The 16,597-nt window shown below is 50.0% G+C and overlaps 5 protein-coding genes across 5 annotated transcripts; 3 read left to right on the top strand and 2 right to left on the bottom strand.

Annotated features, from left to right (window-relative positions):
• Positions 1-1,022: 1,022 nt before the first annotated feature.
• B0I36DRAFT_400199 (uncharacterized protein) lies at positions 1,023-3,059 on the top strand (the record flags this gene model as incomplete). The annotated part of the gene is made up of 2 exons (XM_046161664.1): positions 1,023-1,559; positions 1,617-3,059. 2 exons carry the CDS (start codon positions 1,023-1,025, stop codon positions 3,057-3,059), a joined length of 1,980 nt encoding a protein of 659 aa, XP_046004590.1.
• Positions 3,060-3,608: 549 nt separating this feature from the next.
• B0I36DRAFT_300066 (uncharacterized protein) lies at positions 3,609-6,684 on the bottom strand (the record flags this gene model as incomplete). Its single annotated transcript, XM_046152006.1, has 2 exons — positions 3,609-5,627; positions 5,685-6,684. 2 exons carry the CDS (start codon positions 6,682-6,684, stop codon positions 3,823-3,825), a joined length of 2,805 nt encoding a protein of 934 aa, XP_046004589.1. The 3' UTR covers positions 3,609-3,822.
• Positions 6,685-8,575: 1,891 nt separating this feature from the next.
• B0I36DRAFT_378452 (efflux pump antibiotic resistance protein) lies at positions 8,576-10,297 on the top strand (the record flags this gene model as incomplete). Its single annotated transcript, XM_046160684.1, has 4 exons — positions 8,576-8,674; positions 8,769-8,896; positions 8,954-9,912; positions 9,984-10,297. 4 exons carry the CDS (start codon positions 8,576-8,578, stop codon positions 10,295-10,297), a joined length of 1,500 nt encoding a protein of 499 aa, XP_046004588.1.
• A 1,652-nt stretch (positions 10,298-11,949) lies between these two features.
• Positions 11,950-14,837, top strand: B0I36DRAFT_256913 (uncharacterized protein; the record flags this gene model as incomplete). Its single annotated transcript, XM_046150982.1, has 2 exons — positions 11,950-14,354; positions 14,411-14,837. Coding segments are annotated over 2 exons (2,832 nt in total), but the record flags the coding sequence as incomplete, so codon positions are not given.
• A 984-nt stretch (positions 14,838-15,821) lies between these two features.
• On the bottom strand, positions 15,822-16,453 carry B0I36DRAFT_356291 (uncharacterized protein; the record flags this gene model as incomplete). The annotated part of the gene is made up of 3 exons (XM_046157591.1): positions 15,822-15,948; positions 16,084-16,122; positions 16,302-16,453. The coding sequence occupies 3 exons, from the start codon at positions 16,451-16,453 to the stop codon at positions 15,822-15,824; spliced, it is 318 nt and encodes a 105-aa protein (XP_046004586.1).
• Between the last annotated feature and the right edge of the window lie 144 nt (positions 16,454-16,597).

Below are 16,597 nucleotides of genomic sequence, written 5' to 3'. Positions count from 1 at the left end.
GCTGCTTGAGCCCCAGGTCTACTCTCTCCGCTAACGGAACTTCTTATAACGCATATATGATCATGCTGTCCCTGATGCCTCGCCGCGCACAAGGAAGGCAACAGCAGCCTCATCGAGAGTCTGCGCCGTCGGATCCGGGACCAGGCAGTCAGCTTTACAGGGACCGGCTCCATCTATTTTCTTGTTTCAGCCTCTATATCATGCAATGAAGAGTACTTGGAAAATCCCAAACTCTGCCCTGTACAGGAAGTCTGGTAGGGCTGTCGCTTATACTGTTTGGGATTACATCTATCTGGGGTATGGAACGGCCGTTTTCTTGGGCGTCACAGCTAAAATCCTGCTTAGAACTTGGAGATAATGCCCCAACTACTACTTGTGTTGGAGTAGCCGCCATTGCTAATAGGATTTGAAGCTAACATAGCAGTAACTCTAAGGGTATGGAGTGAGCGATGTAGGGAAAAACAGAAAAGTGTAAGGGCAGTGCAATATTAGAGGATTGAATTACATCATATGCAACGGATTGAAATGATCATCAATGAGTGGACTGTGAAGCAGTCAGGCCGTTCATGAAGCGGCTCACGTTGTTGTATCTAGAAACACGGCGGGAAATAATCAATTTGCATTGTTTCGAAGGGCTTATGAGCGCGCAGTAATTATGGTGTTCGACGGGAGTGAAGTGTCTATTACACATCCACAAACATATTTCTTCCAAGACCCAACTTGCTAGAGTGGTAGCCTTGGCTATTATTCCAGGTTGCTCTGTGAGGGGCGGGGTATCACTTTCGTCTACGACATGAACCATTTCACTACCTTTTCAGACCAAAGCCAAAGAACAAGGGCGTGCTACATGTGCACGAAACGGACAACAAAATTGTGCCAACTGTAATGACATAATAGGCCCTCTATTCTAGTGACGTTAGAGTTGACAAATGTGTTACCTCCGCACCGTGAGCCTTTATCTCTGCACCACAAGGTCACTGCGTGCTCATTTAATCATGCGTGCCCTCCGCCACATCGTTGGAATGGATTCGAACAGCCGTCCTTCACGCGAGCGAACCGACGTCCACAACCAGCATGCATTCATACATATAGCGCTAGCGACAATCCTGGTGCTGGCATACTTAATCCCGTTATCTGTAAGTATTGAGAAGTCAATCGACGAGGCACAAGATCGAGCTTCCGTTGCCTGCCTCAAAGCAGAGGCGGTCGGGAGCACGGTTGTCTCAATGCCACATTACTTATCCCAAGGCATTAATTCTTTGACGGCGGACGGCGTAACAAATTCAGTCCGAGCTATCGCTAGCTCGCTCGACCTTGTCTTAGAGGCGATGGAGAAGCTTTTGCTCTTTGTTTTCCACTCCATGACAGACACCTATATGTGTCTGCTACTCATGGCTATTCATGGCGGGTTGAACATAACCATTAGCGCGATGGAGGAGTTCCGCTCGCTTTATCAAGGCGCCACTACCGGGTCCTTGCAGTCTATCGAACAGAGCATAGCGACTACGAACAAGGGCATAGATAGCGTGAATGCTTTCATAAGTCAGGGCGCAAACACAGTAGGCGGTATTTCAGGCACTATTAGCAACTTGTTCGGCTCCCGCACCAAGCGACAGGACGTACAACAACTACCGCACCTCAACGTGGATGATGCGCTGGAAAGCATCAGGAATACGAAAATAGACATTGGCCCGATACTTAATGACTTGAATGAACTGGAGCGGCGCATTCCTGATTTCGCGACAGTGAAGAATATGACCGACATGGTTCTCACAACGCCCTTCCGAGCAGTAAGGACGGAGCTGAATCAAACGCTTGGAAGCTGGGCGTTCGATCCGAAAGAGCTTTTTGTTCCGGAAAAGGAGTCTTTCGTGTTTTGCCCTAACGACACCACATTTTCAGATGTTTTCAAAAAGCAACGCGATCAGGTTCGCTTAAAAATTACATGGAGTATCGTAATCATAATCTGTCTCGCGGTACTACTAGCAGCGTCGCTATACTACATACACTCAAGGAATCTGGAATTTGTTCAAGTTCTTGTGGAAAGCCCAAGGCTGAAGCAAGCTCAAGCACGAATAGCACCCTTAGCTTCTATTTTGACAAAGTTTCGGATCTCTAGGCGCCATTGTTCCAGTAATGCGTCCGCATTGCTTCTAATTGGATTTTCCGGGCTACTGAGCTGTCTCATTGCAACACTGTTTCTTCGCACGGTCGAAAGCGAGGCGCTTGAGATGAGAGACGCTATCGAGATCCGAGCTGAAGCACTTTCTACTAGTATGCAACGAATATCTACCGCATGGGCAGATACTGCTGACTCCGCCATGGGACGGTTAAATGAGGATCTTACTGGTCAACTACAGGATCAGATACACAGAGCCGCTGACGGAGTCAACTCAACGATAACCACGTTCAACGTCCAACTTCAGCAGGCCCTTACGGCAGCGTTCGGAGACTCGATTTTAAGAGATGCTATACAGCAGGCTTTGAGGTGTTTGATAGGGACGAAGATTGACGCCGTGCAAACTGGTCTCCGGTGGGTCAATGAACAAGTCAACATTGACTTTCCTCCGTTTACACACGACGTGTTTTCTATTGGCGCTAGTATTGCAGAGACGGGATTAGACAAGGCTCTATCTTCCGGCAGTGACATTATCATGGACAACATTGACTCTGCGATTATGTATGTGGCAGATAAGGTCCGGCGTGATATCCGTACTCACGCCATAATCTCCACTGTATTGATCCTAGTCTACCTTGTGCTACTGCTGGTGGATGTAGTTGTCTCACGTAGGACAGGTGCCCTCAAGACGAATAATAAAGAGATGTCAGAGTTCTCGGGAAAGCCACTACCACCACCACCACCACAACAACAACAACAACAACAACAACAACAACCACAACAATTGCAACCACAACAATTGCAACCACAACAATTGCAACCACAACAATTGCAACCACAACAATTGCAACCACAACAATTGCAACCACAACAACCACAACAATTGCAACCACAACAATCACAACAATTGCAACCACCAATAACGCCGAGTTGGATCTAAAGGATGAGGCAGTACAGTAGTGACCGCGAACTGTGTCCGCTTTTCAGACTTTAGTTGATGTTCCCGCACGGACCATAAGACTGTGGCGTATTGTGGCGCACACTGTGCAGCCTGTCCCATATCAAGTACCCTCCAAAAGTGGATTACGGCTGTTCTTCGTCACCCCATCTACTGTAGTGGCCATCACGAATCGTCGGCCAATGTTCACCATGCCCTTCGCAAGATGACGGTACTGTAAAGTATGACGCGACAAATACAATGCAGAGCATTGAAAGCCATTTTGTGCCTGTCTATAGGAAATACTTGTGAAGTGAATATCTATAGTACTGTAATGACTACTGGATGTGTCCGGCTTCGAAGTTAGTGGCTGTTTTCGCACGAATCAGCCAGGTGTGGCGTGCTATGGCGTGTTGCCTCTTAATAGTCCACGTCAGAAATAGACAGTATTCCAAGCAGCAGATGGCCTTCATAATGAGGTCGTTCGGTATGCGTCTCCTTTCAGAATTACCTTCCGGCCCTTTCGTTAAGGGGGTGGATGCGGCCAGATTTCATGTACAATAACTCCGGAAAGACGTCCACTCTCTCTTCAGTTGAGACTTTATGCATAAATAAAGCTGAAACTTGATTATCGTCCTAGATGCGATCCACTCTGTGGTACAGCAGACTCCCCGTGCTTCGTTCTCTAGATTTGCATGCTACTCATAGCCTTTATGAGCTTCTCGATGGATGCATGCCTGCTTATGGTAGTGTCCTTGTTGTGCCCTTAGTCATCGCCATCTGAGACTGGACTCTTGCTGTCCATATTCTCATTACACGATTCGAGTTGTATGTATGCATCCGCTAGCAGATCCACGGAGAGAACGCGCTCGGGGTCGTCCTCGGCATAAATGTGAGCTTCAACAGCAACGACATGCTCGAACATCTCGATCGCCTCCTTAATCCGTCGGTCGTCGAGGTATGCACCCGCAAGCTCGTACTCCGATGCCAGTCGATCATGATCCTTCTCGTCCAGTGTCTCCCTCCATATCGCTACCACATGCTCGAACATCTCGATTGCCTCCTTGATCCGTCGGTCGTTGAGGTATGCACCCGCAAGCATATGCTCCGATGCCAGTCGAGAATGATCCCTCTCGTCCAGTGTCTCCCTCTGCACCGCTACTGTATGCTCCAATATCTCGATCGCCTCCTTGATCCGTCGGTCGTTGAGGTATGCGCTCGCGAGCCAACTTTCTATGTGCTCCTTTGATAGCCTTTCCCCTGTATTGCCATTTTTTCCCCAGCGCCACATTTCTTCAAAGCATCGTATTGCTTCTTTAAACCGTCGGTCGATATGCATACATCTCCCAACATGAAACACAAGCTCATATCGGTGTTCTGTTTCCGAGGCCTGAGTGTCATGAAGAAGCCGCATTGCGTGTGGCATACACTGCCGCCACCGCTTACGGTTCTCATGATCGCTTGGAGGAAATATATCGTTGAAGCGACGAATAGCATCATACGCCACCCGTTCATGTCGATCCTGTTTCTTAATCCATTCCCGCGTGGCCATATGCACAAGACTGTGCATTTCGAATATATCGTCGTCTCCTCGCCGAGCAAGAAACGAGTAGCCGCAGAGGATGCCGATCGCCCATTCGTTCTCCTCTGACTCAGACCCGGGCATGATCCATTGTGGTATCGCCTTCGGCTCGATACATGCCGTAAACGAGAGCAGATCGACCGCAACTGGATCGGACTTCAGAATCTGTTCAAATGAAACAATCCATGTTGTGGCTATAGCGTTACGCGAGTTCCGATATCTTGTACTGTCGCGAAATTCTCGACCTAAGAGCCCGACGGCATCTTTCTCGGCCCCACGTAGTAACCCTAGGTATTTGCGAATTGGTACCTTGGTCTGATTGAGATATGCTGCTGCCTGGGTGATTGCGAGCGGAAGATAGGTCAGTTGGATAAGAAGATCTTCCACCAGTGCTTTGTCCTGGGGTGTCTGTCTCTGCGTGAGAGACTTCTGGAGAAGTAGTGTGGCCTCGTTGGTGTCCATTTCCTCAATGTCGACAATATTAGACTGTGCAAACTCCACGGCCAACTGTCTCGATCGCGTCGTCAATAGGATCAATCCGTTCTCGCCCTCAGGAAGGTACTCCTCGATACTAGCCTTGCCGTCAGATCCGAAGAATAGGTCCGGGTCGTCAGCGTTGTCAATCACTAGTAGCCACTTGCCCATTTCGTCTGAGCTCAGATATTGGCGAACCAGTTCCTTGATATCTTCGTCGTCGGTCTTCTTCTGGACACCTAGCTTTCTGGCTATCTCGACGTACGCCTGTTCTACGCTGCCATAACTCAAGACTGGAACCCAGAAGATAGAATAGTCGGGCCGGCTAGCTTTGATATCGTAGGCAAACCGTAGCGCAATCTGCGTCTTGCCGATGCCGCCTAGACCAACCAGCGCCATTCGTCGGGTTTCCTCTCTTGCGAAGAATGCTTGTTTCAACGCGTCCAGGATGGTGTTCCGACCAGTGAAGCGGGCGTTCTGAGGAAGCTGGATATAGTAACATGGAAGAGCAGATTCTGCCAATAGTTAGTAGTATTCTAATTAGAGAGATACCAGCCTTTTCTAGCACTTACCGTTTGATCTCATAGCCCTTGTAGTGCCATCTGTACTACTTGTACTTTTAGCAGGAGGTATCTCCCTCAGCACGGCTTTCGCATACGCAGCCGCCATCGCCGCTGCGTACGGCTGCCACTCTTTGTTTTTCTGCTGGTCGCCATAGTCGCACACCCCCCGGATGACTCCTACGGGTATTCGGTTCATCGTCCCTGCCGCCTCCATCTCGAGGCCAATAACCCCGTACTTGTCCCTGAGCTCGTTCAGTCTCTGCGCATTCTTTAACAGCTTCTCTCCCGATCCAATCGGCCCGTACCACACGCGTGTACGGGCTGTATTTGGTCGTCGAGCGCGTTCAATAGCTACTCCCGGCTTGTTTTCGGTTGTTGTGGAGTAAAGTCGGTCGCGATCTTGCCCAGGGTCGGCAAAGGTACCGGTTGCGTGCTCCCTATTACGGATCGTCTCGTAGTAAGGTAGGAAAGTGGCCGCGTCGTTCGGTGCTTGGAGTTTGATCCTCCCGATTGCCGACCGCACTATCGGCTTCGTCGTGGTCAAGACGTGTCCGTACCGTAGGGGTTGAAATCCGTCGTCGGTCTCTTTGCCGAGATCGTACGCGATGATCCCGGCTCTCTCGCCCTCAGGGAGACTGACCAGCACATCGCCGAGGCGGATATCGCGGGGTGGGTTACAGGATAGGTCTGGCAGTCCCGCCGCGACGCCAACCAGTAGTCCAAACCAGTGATGGGGAAAGCACTTGAGAATCTGGCTTGCGAGTGCTGCCGCCGACCCTGTGCCATACTCCTGGCCAGCTGGGAAAGTCGCTATGACGACATTGTGGCCGCACATGCTGCCCGCGTGGAACACGTACTCATCGCCATGATCCACTGCAAATCGGCCTTGGTGTTGCTCGTCGAGCATATATAAGGCGGCCTTGGCTTCGATCTCGAGGGGTGCAATCCAGACGACAGCATAGTCCTTGGGGTCGAGGATAGCTGCGGGATCACCCTGTGATGCCGCCATCCCGTCTAGTCGAGAATGAGGTGGCTTTTAGCGCGTAGTTGACAGACAGCACTCCCGTCCAGCGTCCGTGCTGACGATTACCTCTGGAAGGTGCCCGACCACAGGGCTGTGCAGCCTTGGATCCGCTTTGCAATCCTGCCCGAAAGTGGGGTGGGGTCCTCTTTACCCCGCTTCAACACCACTGAAGACAACCATTCAACGATCCTAGTTCCACCCATGAGCCTTTCACCTCCGCAAAAGCGTTCGGCACCATCTACATTGCTGCTGCCTTCGAGGGATCTTCCAACCTCTGGTCCTGGGCCCCAGTAGGAATTGTCCGGAGTCTCTGCGCCGCATGATGATTTGTGTGAGGATTACTTCCTGATAAGCATATGTAGAATAGACATTCACTATCAAAGTATCCTGTACTGTATAAACAGACACAAATTGGCCATTGATGCTATGTGTTATGTTTGCCACCTCATACTTTGCTGTCAGCTTACGAAGGGTATGGCGAAGATTGGCCGATGATTCGCGATGGCCACCACTGCAGATGGGGTGACGAAGAAACAGCCGTAATCCACTTTTGGAGGGTACTTGTTATGGGACAGTCTGCACAGTGTGCGCCATAATGCGCCACAGTCTTATGGTCCGTGCGGGAACATCAACTAAAGTCTGAAAAGCGGACACAGTTCGCGGTCACTACAGTATTCGACAAGATGACTGCCATGAAGCTGTATAATAGTTACTGCGAGGTGTCTGAAGGATCAACTTCTTAAATGCTTTCACCGTTTGGTGCTTTGAAGGGATGACTTCAGCAGAAACTGGTGGATTTAGTCACAAAAATGGAACTTCTATGCCAAGACTAAAGCCAGTGCCTTCTCGGGTTTGGAGCGCCCGAATCTAGATCATGGCTACTTATGGAGTCACGATCATATCGCATCGCAATGGACGATGTCAGCCTCCATTAGTTCCGCATAACTGGCCTTCGTACTGAACTCTGCCGGCTTCAGAAGTAACTGTCAAGTCCTGGAGGTGCCACGTGCAACTACAGGACCGCATTCTGACGACGTGCAACCCCTTCAATCATCTCCTTTTTGTGTCGTGAAAAACCCCCGACAGAAATCTCGAAACTCTGAACTCGTCCGTCGTGCCTGGTGTGAAAAGCCACTCAAGGGCTAAACCATATGTAGGCCTAGCGCTTGATGGTGGAAGTGCCTTAATGTAGCCTCTACTTAACAGCATGGGCAACTTTTCAATGGTTTAAATTCCACTATATTCTTTACGTTAGAGATACACAGGTCCGACCGGAGGAGTTTGGGGGACTGATATAATAGCTGAAGAGCAGCACTCGAGAGGTGATCTATGAATCAATGCCCTTCTTGCTAGGCCTAGGGATGAATCAGCAACTTTAAAGGGACAAGCAGTGAAGGCATACTCAAGAGCAAATAACATATTGAAAACAAACAAGGAGAAGGAACCAGCACAAGCACATGCAGAAGCATCGTTTGGTTGTTTATCCGGTTTGATACATGCCATGGCATTCATCGGGCAAGATACACTCGGACCTAATGGCCTTTTCCACGCATCTGTGCTGTACCAGCTCGGAAGAGCGAACCTGAATTTAAGATTAAGGCCAACGGAACGAGACTTCAACATCCCCGACTTATTCAATCTGTATAGCTTCCATCGCCCGTGCATCATTACGTCAAGCTGTACCTCGAGTCCATTGTTGTCCCAGTGTCCTAATACAGGTGTCAGTGGCTGAATTGCGGAGTGAGATTTCATGATGGCTGTTACACCGAATGATAAGGGGCCAGGCGTGAGATGCGTCTGGAAATTGGCAACAAAAGACAACGATCGCGCCATTACGGATATTCAGAAGGCGGAAGGCAATGTCGAAAATGCGCTCATGACGGCTGATGAACATGTTGACTACCCTTCCGGCATGGCCCTGTTCTTCATTGTTCTCGCCTTAGGCTTGAGCATATTCCTGGTCGCACTCGACATGGTCAGAACCCTACCGTCAAAGTCATACTGCCCAGCCTTCCCGAATGGCATGAATGAACCGCAATCAGTGCCAGTGAGACTAACATATCAAACAGACCATCGTTGCTACAGCCGTTCCTAAGATCACAGACGAGTTTGCACGTCTTTCCGACGTTGCCTGGTATGGCTCAGCATTCTTCATGACCATCGGCGGGTTCCAGTCAGCTTGGGGCAAGGCATACACGTAGTTGAATCTCAAGACCGCCTTCCTTATTGCTATGGTCATCTTCGAGGTCGGCAGTCTGTTGTGCGGCATTGCGCCAAACTCAGGCGCCTTCATCGTCGGCCGTGGCATCGCAGGTGTCGGTGCTGCGGGACTCAGTTCTGGGTGCTACACCCTTATCGCGTTCGCCGCCGAGCCCATGGACCGTCCACTGTTTACTGGAATCTTGGGCGCTTCATACGGTATTGCCTCCGTCGCCGGTCCCCTAATTGGAGGCGCCTTCACCGACCACGCTTCCTGGAGATGGTGCTTCTACGTCAACTTGCCCATCGGCGCCCTCTCGGGCACAATTATCCTCCTGTTCTTCACAACCCCAAGCAAGTCAAGGCCAGTCGAGGTTTCTGTTCACGAGAAAATCCTTCAAATGGATCCCTTCGGCATTGTCCTGATTATGGGAGCCACTGTCGCTTTCATCATTGCTGTCCAGTATGGTGGCCAGAGCCATTCGTGGAGCTCAAACACTGTGGCCGGTCTTCTTGCCGGATTTGCTGTCATTATTGTCGTTTTCATCGCCTGGCAGGCGTTGAACGGTGAGCGCGCCATGGTAGTTCCACGCGTCATAAAGGAAAGGACTGTCTGGGTCAATGCACTCTGCGGCTCTGTCCTAGGCTCTGCCTACCTTATCATTATCTACTATCTCCCTATCTACTTTCAGAGTATCAACAATGACTCTCCAGGCACCTCGGGATTGCGCAACATTCCAATCATTCTCGCTGTGACCTTTGCGACCATCCTTTCGGGAGTGCTCATCTCGAAAACTGGCATTGCAGTACCGCTCATGGCGGGTGGTTGTGCGCTTGGGACGACTAGTGCAGGGCTTATGTGCACTCTCAAGATCGGCGCAGATGAGAGCAAGTTGATTGCTTACCAGGTTCTCGCTGGAGCTGGTTTTGGTCTCGCGATCCAGGTTCCAATGATCCATGCCCAAGGAAATGCTGCAACTGAGGATTTAGCTGTAACTACATCCATTATTATGTGTAATTACCGATCCCCAGTCCCTTGCTACTTACCCTCGTACCTAGAGACTAATAATTATGCTTACTATTAGTTTTCCAGACCCTTGGCAGTGCGTTCCTCCTCTCAGCCGCGCAATCAGCATTTGTCAATGAGCTCCTTAGAAATCTTCAAGAGTATGCCCCGGCAGTTCCCCCGGATATGGTGATGTCTACAGGAGCGACGCAGATTCGAACAGCTTTCGCCGCCGCCCAGGTTCCCGGTATCCTACAGGCTTACATGAAAGGCATCCGAGTCGTTTTTGCCGTCTCAACCGCGGCGGCTGGTTTGGCCTTTGTGGCAAGCTTGGCCAGTTCATGGAAGAGGCTGAGCAGGGAGCCGCGCATGGCTTCATGTGATGCCGCTTGAGTCGGCTGGAACCACACCCATTTGGTATTGCAGATGGCGTTGTTGAGCCGAGGTGATAGTGTGTCTGCAATTCGAGGCAGTCTAGTTTAGGTATTTAAAGGCGCGGCATGTAGGCAGGAAAATATGCAAACCGGTGTCAATACCAGAGAGAAGGCTCGTCTCACCCGAAAAGGGCCCCCCCCCCTCAGTCCTGGAACTACCTCATCATCCTATGTCAGGGCTAGAGAGGGATGTTAGAGTCAATTGTGATGTGATTTCTATCGGGGCGTGAGGAATATTGCCGTCCTTACCGTGCTGGCAGTGATACCACGAGAGCCCCTCGAGCTTGGTCCGGCACCCTGAAGATATTCACCTGCAACGTGGCATAGTGAACTCGAGGCATAACAATGCAGAGCGCTCGCTCGGCATCTTATTCCGCATTCCCCGAGATTAAATTCCCTGGGAACATTGACCATGAGGCATAACAGCCTTACAGGATGGAAATTGAGACTGCGTGCCCTTGCCAAGAACCTGCTCACCGGCGGATGGCGGGTGACCAAGGTTTGCCCCACCTTGGTGCAGTAGTTATAGTCCTTTGCATCAAGTTACGGTAATATATGATGACTAAGGCGTAGGTGAACCGATACTGAGGCCGAATGCCAGGCCAAGAGTAGAAGTATGTAATCTAACTTAGTTTATGACATTGTAAATACAAAGCCAAGTAACCCTCGCAATCAACTCTAATGTGTGTATTCGCTGTAGACTTGATAGATCAAGTTCGCGTGGTTGGGCTACCAACAGGCTATATCACGCTTAAGAAGGCTCTCAGAGGAAATCGTGAAGACCACTCTACCCGTCTGCGATCACTACACATTCGGCGTCAGTAACTAGCTCCAATTTAGTGCACTGTCACGATCCTGCCTCCGGGGTCAACCGTCTGGCAGGGCGCTGGGGTTGCTGTTCTGCAAGATAGGTAAAGCATGTGCAATCACAACTAACACTCTGCTGTCGTTCTCTCTCTGGGTTGTCGTTCGTGTCTCTTGGAAGAGATACCAGTCTCGGCAATTGAGTGACTAGTTCAAGTGTGGGTGAAACTGATACTTAGATTGATCGCTGAAGTACAAAGGTAATGACTGTGTATCTAGGAGATCCTTCGCATCTATATCCTTTGTCCTCCATCGTGGTCATGGTCCTGTCCCCGTTGGTCGTGGCCAGGTCCCAGGTCCGGTCCTGATGGTCATGCAGATGTTGGTGACCATCTTCCTTGGCACGGCGTCGGTCGTGCAGATATGCATGACCTGGTACGTACCTTCCTTATCGTCCTTTATCGTGCTTACATAAGAAACCTGTGACGGCGCTGCCACATGATCCGCCCTTGTCCTTGGCCTGATCCTGTGGCCTAGTTGTTTGGGCTCTTCCGTGCCCGTAACAAACATCCCCTGTTGGTTGGCCGTCACATGCACATAGCTTACATAAACACTTCTTAGCTGATCTGACTAACGCGGTCGTTCGTAATCCAACGTCTCATAATACGTACAGCCTACGCTGGTCTGTAATATAAGTGAAGCTCGGGAAAAGGGCCACAAGAGAGTACAAATCCCACGAATGTTGGTATAATGGTCGATCTTGATGCGAGACCAAAGCAGCCGTCCGGTGGAGAGATTACTATCGATATGACATCTTTAAACAGCAATGGCGAAACAGGTCAGAGTCATTGGCATAAGGATTATCGAGCAGTACTAAAGAACAGCCAAAGCTTCTGGAAGTTCACATTAGTGACATATAACGATAAGCTCTTGCTACTGCTGACAAGTACCGTGCTAATATCGCTGGTCATTGCACTATACCAAGAATTGTCCAAAAAACACTCAGTCGGCGATACGTCGAGAGGGTTGATTCAGAGCGTGACAATCCTCGTGGCCATTTCTATCGTAGTTCTCGTTGGGTCTCTCAACGACTGGCAGAAGGATCAACAGTTTTCGAGGCTCAATCGGAGGATGGCCAGTGAAGTCCTGCACCTGGAGCCAGAAGATGTGGTCCCCACTGACGGGACGACAGGCAAGGCAGGGCTCGTCTCAAAAGAGCCAGCAGAGAAAGCCTCTGCGGACATCAAGGCAGGAAAGTTTACAACAGAACCATCCTCATTCGTTCGTGCGAGCAGTTGCGACACGGCGGAAGAGGGCACTCTTCTCTGCAGAAGGACGGGAGCCCTCATCCCGCTTCATGAGCAAGTCGAACTTACACCCCTCCAGTCGAAGCTGAATCGAATTGCCGAAAGGCTTGCTATGTTCGGTGGCGTAGCTGGCCTGACTCTTCTCGTCATCTTGCTTGTCATTTTCTGCACCAAACTTCCACAAAACACGACCACAGCATCTGCAAAAGCTCGAGAGGTCTTGGACATGTTTATTATTGTCGTTGCATTCATCATCGTTATAGTCCCGGAAGGGCTGCCGTTGGCGCTCACGCTTGCTGTCGCATCCGTTACCACGCGGATTCAGAGAAGTAACAACCTTATTCCTCACCGGAAGGCATGCGAAGTTATAGGAAATGCCACGTCAATTTGCGTCAACATGACTGGTACGCTTACTCAAAACGGCATCGTGGTAGCTGCCGCCGTCGGCACTCGGCGTCACTTACACTGCACCCAAAGCGCAAGTACTGAGAGGTTAGCCCATGCGGAATTTATTGCAGGACTTGCCAAGGATAGTCGAAATTTATTATTCGAGGCTATTTCGCTCAGCTCGACCGCGTTAGAGGGCGACAAAGATGGGGTCTCTACCTTTATCGGATCAAAGACTGAAACGGCACTCCTCAAGTCCGCACGAAGTTTTCTCGCCATGGAATCCCTCAGCAAAGACCACACCAATGTCGAGATTCTGCAAACATCTTTAGAGCCCAATCGGGATTGCATTGGTGTGGTCGTCCAGCTCGAAAACGGGAACGCACGTCTGTACGCGCAGGGCGCGCCAGAGACTCTTCTCGCCAAATGCAAAATGTTCCTTAAGCGCCCGGACACAGATATCAGCAGCGACCCCCTCGCCAGCGACGGTAAGCCCATCATGGCACTGATTGAGGAATATGCCTCACAACCTTTGACATCCATTGGCTTTGCTTACCGCGACTTTGCTGAGTGGCCTCTGCAAGGAGCCCGACACAGTAAGCATAACAACAAGGGTGCTCTATTCGAGGATTTATTTGACAACATGTGCTTTATTGGACTTGTTGGAATTAAGCATGCCTTGCGACCAGGCGTCCCCGAAGCTGTCAGAGAGTACCAACGAGCGGGCGTCTTCGTGCGCATGGTGACTGGAGACAACACCCCGACGGCTCGCGCTATTGCTAACGAGTGTGGTATTCTTCGCGATGAGGGCACCATCATGGAAGGTTCAGAGTTCCGGAAGCTTATTCAAGACCATCAGAACAAAATCCCCCGCCTGCAGGTCCTCGCATGTTCGACACCCGACGACGAGGTGCTCCTGGTTCAGCGCCTCAAAGCCCTTGGTGAGATTGTTGCCGTCATCGGTGATGGAACCAATAATGCGCCTGCGCTGAAACAGGCGGACGTTGCTCTCTCCATTGGTAATACCGACACGGACGTTGCGAAGGGCGCTTCAGCCATTATTGAGGTTGAAAGTTTTCCAAGCACTGTCAAGGCTTTGAGGTGGGGTCGAGCAATCAATGACGCGGTCAAGCGATTCCTCCAGTTCCAACTCACCATCACTATCACTGTCGCCGTCCTCGTGTTTTTCACTGCTGTAGCTAGCGCTCACCAGGAGTCTTTATTCACCGCCGTGCAACTGCTCTGGGTTAACCTGATCATGGACACGCTCGCCGCTCTTGCCCTGGTGACAGGCCCTCCCGAGAATACTATGCCTGATTCTACAGCTAACAGCAGGGGATCTGGAATTATTTCTTCAGCCATGTGGAAGATGATAATCGGCCAAGCTCTCTATCAACTCGCTGTAACATTCGGGCTCGAATACATGGCAACACGGCTTGTGGAAGCTGAAGAACAGAGATATATGCGTGCTCTTGTGTTCAACACTTTCGTCTGGATGCAAATCTTTAATTTGTGGAAGTAAGTGAGATTATTCTTTACTTAACTTACACCGATTGTGCTAACCTGGTCTATAGCAACCGGCGATCGGATAATAAACTCAATATTTTCGAGGGTCTAACAAGGCACTGGTTCTTTATTGTCATCAGCCTTATTTTAGGCGGTGCTCAGGTTCTTATTATCTCCTTCGGTGGCACTCCCTTTTCCATTCCAACCATAACCCCGAAGGGCCGGCCGCCTCAAAGTAGTCTACAGTGGGGCATTGCTGTCGGCTTTGGTCTGGTCTCCATCCCCGTGGGCATCGTCATACGTTGTTTCCCTGACAAACTCATATTAAAATGTGTCCCACGATTCCTAAAGGTCAGGCGTTATACGGTCGATCGTTCCCAGGATTTTGACGACGAAATTTCCAGTAGCTCCGCTGAAAACTCTGCTTCTGTGAAGAATGATCTGGGATTCCTAAAAAAGTTCAAAGGCGGTCGTGTCGTCAACTTGAAGTTCGCCAACCATGCAGAGGATCTGCTAAGTTACGCCATGCCCAGTCCATCTTTCAGGGGCCGAAGTTCTGCAAGAGAACCTCCCTTGCCGGTGCTAACAGGGCCAAGTTCAGCAGCTGTAACCTCTAATAGCTCGACGCGCAATCTTTCATGGTCACAATCAGAAACGGAAGACGTAGTTGTGAGCGGAGTTGGATGTGCTAGAGCTGTAGAAATAACATGTATTCAGGACCCCAGAGCATCGTCACAGCTGCAATTGGTAACAGTTCCAAAGGAAAATCCGGATACAGAGCAGATCGGCACTTTGGTAAAGAACGATCCACACAGTGAGTCCTATGGACATGATAACTCTACGCGGCTTTCGTTACCAGATGGCAGTTCCACGCGTCAATCAAAAAAAAATGAAATGGCTGTCGGCATCAGCAACCAACAAAGGAAACTGTCGTTGGAAACGCTTCAAACAGATATTGCAAGGAAAGAGTCTTCAACGGATCGGAACTCACTGGGACTTCAAGGGGAAGGCAATGAGATTCCAAGTCCACGACCCTTACAGGGGCATACTACTCAGCAGGAGCAGCTAACAGGAAGTAAGGAAACATCGCCGTGTACTACATCTCAACCCCCACAAATAAGTGTGGACACTCCGTCCGGAGAACTCTCAGATCTAATACAAAGAATATCGGATATCGCTAGAAAGACATAAGAATTAAAAGCGTGTAAAGAACTCCCACGAGTCCTAGGAAGTTGATTCGTATCCTAACATATCTCTAACGTGTCGCTAAAACACGCTAGTCGGGTGGCTTAACGGAAGCAGAATTGCTCAGATAACAATTATTATAAATCGAATGGTACACCACTTACTATTTGAAGGATAAGGTCAGGACATCGTTTCTTGTGAGAGCACTTTTATTTGGTTAAAAGAAAAGCTGTACGAATCGAAATGTCTTCGTCGTCTTAATATCTATGTAGTTGTACTATTCCCATATTTTTTCTAGTTGTTTTTCAGCCGTCCAGAGTAGATGTAGAACAAAAGACTAGCAGGATTATTATGTCGAGCAATATCTAGCTCAGCAATATTACTCAGTAGCACTGCACGTTCACAGGTCAAGGCAGCAACCCTATTTTGAGAGAGGATTCAGTGTTGCGTAACTCCCCCTTATGTCATGTCCCGGGCAGGTCGATAGACTCCAGACCAGCGAAGCACTCCGCGACTGAACAGGGCCTAGCATGAGACTCAATGCATCACTACTTACGCACCGCGAACAATTGCCAACAAAATACTAGCTGCCAAACTAGTGAGAGGGCTGTATACTTGGAGGCGGCGATATTGATAGTGACTGTCAGATCGAACACCGGTTGTATTCTGCCGGGGCAAAGTCAGGTTCTCTCTGATCATGGGAAGAACAACCAACCAACGACCAAAGGGAGGTTATCGCCTGGCAGGTTCGATGGTATTACCAGTGAGGCTTACTTAGACGTCGCGCCGAAGTGAGGCCATCTCAGATGTCTGGGAACGGCGATGGGCTTGATGGGGCCAGCAACGAAAGCACAAAGAGGTCGCAAGACCTGGCCAGGAACAAACGGCTGGTCATGCACGCAGGGAGCGCTTTCATAAAGGATCATGATTACTCATCCAGAGTGGACCTGTACATTGCAACACCAGAACTGACATCTCCCGCTGCAACGCACGATGAAGGGCAAAGGGAATATAGATGCGAGGAATCTTCTATACAGAGAGTCTTTGCCTTTGTACTTCAGCGAACGATT

The sequence above is a fragment of the Microdochium trichocladiopsis genome (genome assembly GCF_020744255.1).
Source record: "Microdochium trichocladiopsis strain MPI-CAGE-CH-0230 chromosome Unknown B0I36scaffold_15, whole genome shotgun sequence".
NCBI classification, from domain to species: Eukaryota; Fungi; Ascomycota; class Sordariomycetes; order Xylariales; family Microdochiaceae; genus Microdochium; species Microdochium trichocladiopsis.
This window is presented reverse-complemented; position numbering and strand designations above follow the sequence as displayed.